Source organism: Cololabis saira, chromosome 23 (assembly GCF_033807715.1).
Source record: "Cololabis saira isolate AMF1-May2022 chromosome 23, fColSai1.1, whole genome shotgun sequence".
NCBI classification, from domain to species: Eukaryota; Metazoa; Chordata; class Actinopteri; order Beloniformes; family Belonidae; genus Cololabis; species Cololabis saira.
Window position 1 is genome coordinate 36,119,452 of NC_084609.1, and position 6,743 is coordinate 36,126,194.

Here is a 6,743-nt window from a genome sequence, read left to right on the forward strand (position 1 = left end):
ATAAGTGAAGACTTACAGTTTGCCAATTACTAACCTGGTGAATGATAATAGTTACCTACTGTAAACCTTGCTTTGCTTTTCCAACTCGTCTGCAACCTGTGCGTGCACGCGCATCCACTGAACGAGCACGCAGCGGGGAAAAAAACTGCCCAGCAACAAGACATACTATTTTCTGATTGGCTGGTAGGTCGCTGACACGGGACCGCTGTAAACTCAGCGGAGAAGTCTCGCCCGTTCAGTATTAATTTCTGTGCGCTCGGCTTTATCACTTCTCAGCGTGAGAAATGTCAGGTGTGGCGTGTGAGCGTGTGAACTGGTTGAAATGCGTGTGTCTCACGCTCAATGCGTGAGGCTTGAGAGCCCTGGTGTAACTAACGTAATGCAATTAACGGCAAAGAAACAGCGACCAATCAGGTGAAAGAACGAACTTCCGGTTGTTGGGCGAGTATAAATATCTCCTCCCAACGGTTCCAGTCACAGTTGCCACAGAGACGCTTTAACGTCTGTCTGCGTAGCGAAACTTTTATCTACTTGCCTTTTTTCACCCTTAATACAGCAAACATGGTAAGTGTTTCTTAATTGTCAGGTTTATTACGATTCAAAAGTTGAAACTTTCTCACCTCGTGTCAATTTCTTTGTTGTTTTTCTTTTCATATGTGTATTTTTTTAAACCAACGCCCAAAAGGCCGAAGCCTAAATTTCAGTTTAGTCATGAGAACTTTCCTACGGAAATGTATTACATTCACTTGAGAAAAAACAAATGGCTCCGTTTTTCTGAATTAACAATATAACATTTTAATGGAAAAAAAAAAGTGCTGTTTTTCCTCACTCGGCGAGACGCCTTCAAAATAAAAGCACTAAATATCTGTCTGCTTAATACATAACAAGTAAAAGCCTGGCTTTAAAGAACGTTAATGAGAAAACATAAAACACATTTATAGAAATACTCTACTCATTTTAAAGGCCATTTACATTATTAACTCATTAACGTTCTTTAAAGCCAGGCTTTTATTTTATTATGTATTAAGCAGACAGCTATTTAGTGCTTTTATTTTGAAGGCGTCTCGCCGAGACCTCGGACTTTAACTGTTAAACTTTAACGGTTAAAGTTTAAGGTTAAAGTTTAACGGCAGTAGAAAGTGTCTTGATGCTAAAGTGAAGCCTAACTGACACAAAAAGCACCTGCTGATAAAAGGGGCACAAGTTTTGTTTTGTTTGCTACTCCAGCAGATCAGAATGGGCTTTCCGTCTGAACATCCGCAAAGTCCTGAGGTTTCTGCGCAAAGTCGACAAACTAATAACAATACCATCGATATAACTTAAAGACAAGACTATCTCCTAATGTTTCAAACCAAAATAAAACTGGATTAAACTGGACAGGAACATGTTTGCTTCCATGAAATCGAGCTCTCAAGTGAATGAAGCTTCGTGCAAGTTTTGAGGAAAGAGAGCAGATTTATTTTTTAATTAAAATGTTATATCGTTAATTCAGAAAAACGGCAATTTTTTTAAATTTATTTTTAATTTGATTATTTTTTATATGTGTGTGTGTGTGTGTGTGTGTGTATACTTTTTAGTTATTTTAATTTTTTGCGTATAATCTTTTAATTTTATATTTTTATATAATGTATGTATATTTTTTCTTTTTATAGTAATTAAAATTTTTTGCGTATAATCTTTCAGTCTAAAGTGTTTCTCTTGTCTTCTCCTGAAATTCCCAGCGTGAGTGTATCTCGGTGCACGTGGGCCAGGCCGGTGTTCAGATTGGAAATGCATGCTGGGAGCTTTACTGCCTGGAGCACGGCATCCAGCCGGACGGACAGACCCGAAGTGACAAGACAGTCGGCGGAGGAGACGACTCCTTCAACACCTTCTTCAGTGAAACTGGAGCTGGAAAACACGTGCCGAGAGCCGTCTTTGTGGACCTGGAGCCCACCGTCATCGGTGATGATCAGTTCCGCTGCTTTTCAGTCTGAGCAGATCACATTTTAATGATTTGAAACTGCTGACCAGGGGTGAAAGTAGGAACTAACCCCTCCCCACGGGCCAACCTCAGACACAAATTTATTTTTACAATTTTTAAAATGACTATTATGAATTAAGACACGGAGCATAACTTATTGGAAAACATTTACAGAACAGAACATAACAGAATTATTGTGAACAAATCTGAAGGATTGGTGGCCATCAATATGCATTGTCCCATCTAAATAATTATCTCTTTCAGATGAGGTGCGGTCGGGGACCTACCGTCAGCTGTTCCACCCCGAGCAGCTGATCACTGGCAAGGAGGATGCTGCCAACAACTACGCCCGCGGACACTACACCATCGGGAAAGAAATCATAGACCTGGTTCTGGACCGGATCCGGAAACTGGTGAGTTCATCTCAAGTGGTTTTCACCTCCAAGGCATCGACTGTTTCCTCACGGTTTTCTCTGTGGACAGGCGGACCAGTGCACCGGCCTGCAGGGCTTCCTGGTGTTCCACAGCTTCGGCGGGGGCACCGGCTCTGGTTTCACCTCCCTGCTGATGGAGCGTCTGTCCGTGGAATACGGCAAGAAGTCCAAGCTGGAGTTCTCCATCTACCCGGCCCCCCAGGTATCCACGGCGGTGGTGGAGCCGTACAACTCCATCCTGACCACCCACACCACCCTGGAGCACTCCGACTGCGCCTTCATGGTGGACAACGAGGCCATCTACGACATCTGCCGCAGGAACCTGGACATCGAGCGTCCCACCTACACCAACCTGAACCGGCTCATCAGTCAGATCGTGTCCTCCATCACCGCCTCCCTCCGCTTCGCTGGCGCCCTCAACGTGGATCTGACGGAATTCCAGACCAACCTGGTGCCGTATCCCCGGATCCACTTCCCTCTGGCCACCTACGCCCCCGTCATCTCGGCGGAGAAGGCTTACCACGAGCAGCTGACCGTAGCTGAGATCACCAACGCCTGCTTCGAGCCGGCCAACCAGATGGTGAAGTGCGACCCTCGCCACGGCAAGTACATGGCCTGCTGCCTGCTGTACCGCGGAGACGTGGTGCCCAAAGACGTCAACGCCGCCATAGCAACCATCAAAACCAAGCGCAGCATCCAGTTCGTGGACTGGTGCCCCACCGGCTTCAAGGTGGGCATCAACTACCAGCCCCCCACCGTGGTTCCCGGGGGAGACCTGGCCAAGGTGCAGAGGGCTTTGTGCATGCTGAGCAACACCACCGCCATCGCCGAGGCCTGGGCTCGGCTCAACCACAAGTTTGACCTGATGTACGCCAAGCGGGCCTTCGTCCACTGGTACGTGGGGGAGGGGATGGAGGAGGCGGAGTTCTCCGAGGCCCGGGAGGACATGGCGGCTCTGGAGATGGACTACGAGGAGGTGGGAGTTGACAGCGTTGATGATGGAGGAGAGGACGAGGCAGGGGAATATTAAGACGTAAGCTGCAGCGTCGGAAAGGAGGACGAAAGAGGAGAATTAGATCCTTGAACATCCGTCAGCCAGTTCTCAAGTTTTGTGTTCATGACGGAAATGCAGTTGATGTTTGTTTGTGTTCATGACGGAAATGCAGTTGATGTTTGTTTGTGTTCATGACGGAAATGCAGTTGATGTTTGTTTGTTTGAGTTTGGCATCTGAAATGTGTTAAGTGTGGAAATCTAAATTAAAGTGAATTTGTCAATGTTTCACTTTTAAGCTCATTCACGCAAGTGCTGAAATGCTACCGTTTCATAATAGCAGCTTTTAGGGGGGGGGGGGGTCTGACACTTGACTCCACCCTCTCTGTAGGCTCTTAGATCAGTGTCATATTAAACTAAACTCACTTTAGTCCCCCTTCAAAATCTGAAATCAGTTAACCTTTCACTGATTTCTGCTGCAGATCTAACTGTAACTTTCACATTGGATGAATGAAGGCAGAAATACACACTTTTGTGAAAAATTTACCATTTTATGAAGTGGGAATTTTTTTTATTGGTGTTCACCTCGTCAGCGCAAACTCAAACTGTTCTGGAAAGGAGAACAAAGGTCAGATTAATTACACTTGGATGAACCCTCAGCAGCAGGTGATGAAGCTTTTTTCCCCCTGATGGAAGACACCAAGGATGGATTCTCATCATCTGACCCCACCAGGAGTTTGTTCCTCGTTTCATCTTTGCTCAAGTAATTAAAACAGATCATCCTTTTTCTATTAAAAAGGCACAATAGTTCTGGTCCAAATCCAGGGTCAACCATGGACTAAAACTGGACAAACCCCCGGTGACGTCACTCAGGCTTTAAGAGTCCTTTTGAAGCCTGTTTTTCTCTTTTTGTCACTGAAAGTGCAATGTTGATAGAAACTGAGATCACCAAAATCTCAGATCATCTAAAAAATATCCAGGACGTGCAGACCTTTGAACCAGATCTAACAAGCCCACTTTAGCTCATTTACTGTGGATTAAATATTTAATCCAGACAAGAGTAACACACATGAACATCCTCACAATCACAAGCTGTATACAGCTTTTCCTGTGAAGCAGTCAGTGCAACAGACAAAGCACAAATATGCATGGACCAGTACTGAGTTAACTTCTCACTACAAGAGTCTACACGGTACCAAAGTTGTTCATATTCATTATCACCCCAACACTGAGATGTGAAGTGCAATGGAGTGTAACGTTTGACACAAAGTACTTGTCGGTGGGACCGCGCTCCTTGTAGCCCAAAGCAGATGCTCTGCACCTGAAACTGCCACTGGGAAGCATACAAGAGTTCTCATCATTTGCATTCAGTTTTTTTACCTTAAGACCTTCAGGTGTCGAAATGAGTGACAAACCCAAAGCATGAATTAAATCTTGTCCCATCAGAAAAAGTGGGCAATGTTTAGAAACCAAAAAGGAGTGATCCATCTCAACGCACCACATGACCAGTTGCAGAAACTGAATGAACAAACCGTCCACTGCTTTGGCTACAGAGGACAATCCCCTCAACACGGAGTCTGTTGCCCCTGAATCTACTTAAAATGTTATAAAGCCAATAACACCAGTAACATTTGCGGGAGCTTATGGTAAGTGGAATATGACAATGGTAAATTCACAGTTGTAGTACCTTTTTTCATCCAGGAGAGGTCGCCAGAAAGCTTTGCAAGCAGATATTCATTGTATTATCAGTGGGGACAATGTGTGAGTCCCAGCGGAGTCTGCCAGTCCCCACTCCTGTCTGGAAGCATTCGCAAAAGCATGGTCACTTGTTGCTGCTGAGGCAAAAAACGTCAGCTTTGCTGGAACTTTCCTCCTGGCTTGTCCTGGAACCTGAGATGGTCCAGACGTGCTGATGCAGCTTCCTCTGTGGCCTGTTCATACAGCTTCTTGAACTCTTCCTCTGTTCTGGTAAGGGCCAGCCTCTGTAAAACCCCATCAACAATCTCATAAGCTGCAGCCAAGTCTATATCTTTCTGCTGCAATGCATCAGATGCAGTTGCAGTCACCTGGAAGATTGGACAAGTCATCTCCAGACATAAGACAAATTCAAAGCTGATGCTTTTGAGAAGGATCATTGCATCACCTGCTGAAGAGTCTGGAGGATCTTGCAGTCTCATTTCCTCAAGAAACTGCATAACAGCAGGGAGGACCTTCCTTAAAGTGTTAAGGGAAGTTTCTCTGCAGGCCCACCGTGTGTCTGACAGCTTCTGCAGCTCCCGTGGAAGCTGATCAGGGCACAAACTCTTCTGCATTTCAATAAATGCAGAGTGCCGTTTAGATGAGTTGGCAACAAAACAGTAACGTTTTTCAACCAAGTTGAAAAAACTGACAAAACACATGTTGGACTTTGCACACTCCACCAACACCAGATTAAGACAAAGTGCCTGACAGGGCACATACAAGGCCTTCGGATTTCTTCTTTGGATTCTTGACTGAAGTCCCTGAAAGCACCCACTCATGTTTGCAGCCCCATCATAACCTTGACCCCTGATGTTTTCTATCATCAGGTCATTTTCTTCCAGAAAAGGCATCACTACCTTTTCAAGAGCCTCTCCACTTGTTGACTGCACATTACACACCTGAAGGAAGTGCTCTTTGATTTCCATGTTGTGTATGTGTACCTTACAACCGAAACCTGCTCGGTGTGCGACACATTTGTGGTTTCATCTATCAATATGGAAAATATTTCACTTTCTTGGATTTCTGTGTGGATGATGCGTCTTACTGAAGTGGCCAAAGCTTTGATGATATTATTCTGGCTTCTGTTTGAAAGGAGCGAGACAAGAGGTCTTTTTCCAGATTTCTGCTCTTCTTTTATGGCATCGAGGTGTCATTTAATTACACTGTCATACTTACTGAACTGTGGTGACTACTCAAAAAACAAAACTTGTCACCTGTTGGTGGTTTGGGACGGTGTGTTCTTGACTCGACTCCAGAGTGAATAAAAAGGAAAGGTTGCAAAAGTAATATCTTTGGGTGAGGTTCCCGTTTATTTGAACAAAAAGGTAAATTGACAGAACAAAAAGGGTTTCTATTGTCTCTCTGGCTGCCGTGTAAAAACTGTGTGTGTCTCCCAGCACCACTCAACTCAAACTAATCAACATTTCTGATCAACAGCAGCTGGGGCAAGGGTTGGGGTAAAAGAAAGTAACTGAAGTCATACTGCACCTTAGTGGAAAAGCAAATACCTGCACAACATAACAAATGGCTCCTACAAACCCCTTAATTCTAGCAATGTTTTCAGGTGGTTCAGATTTAGTGATAAACTTTAGATGGCTGTTGAAGTTCAGGTCTG

At 44.7% G+C, this 6,743-nt stretch overlaps 1 protein-coding gene across 1 annotated transcript; it reads left to right on the plus strand.

Annotated features, from left to right (window-relative positions):
* Nucleotides 1-1,369: 1,369 nt before the first annotated feature.
* LOC133423887 (tubulin alpha-1B chain-like) lies at nt 1,370-3,442 on the plus strand. The gene is made up of 4 exons (XM_061714215.1): nt 1,370-1,414; nt 1,722-1,944; nt 2,228-2,376; nt 2,447-3,442. Exons 1-4 carry the CDS (start codon nt 1,385-1,387, stop codon nt 3,425-3,427), a joined length of 1,383 nt encoding a protein of 460 aa, XP_061570199.1. The 5' UTR covers nt 1,370-1,384; the 3' UTR covers nt 3,428-3,442.
* Nucleotides 3,443-6,743: the final 3,301 nt, after the last annotated feature.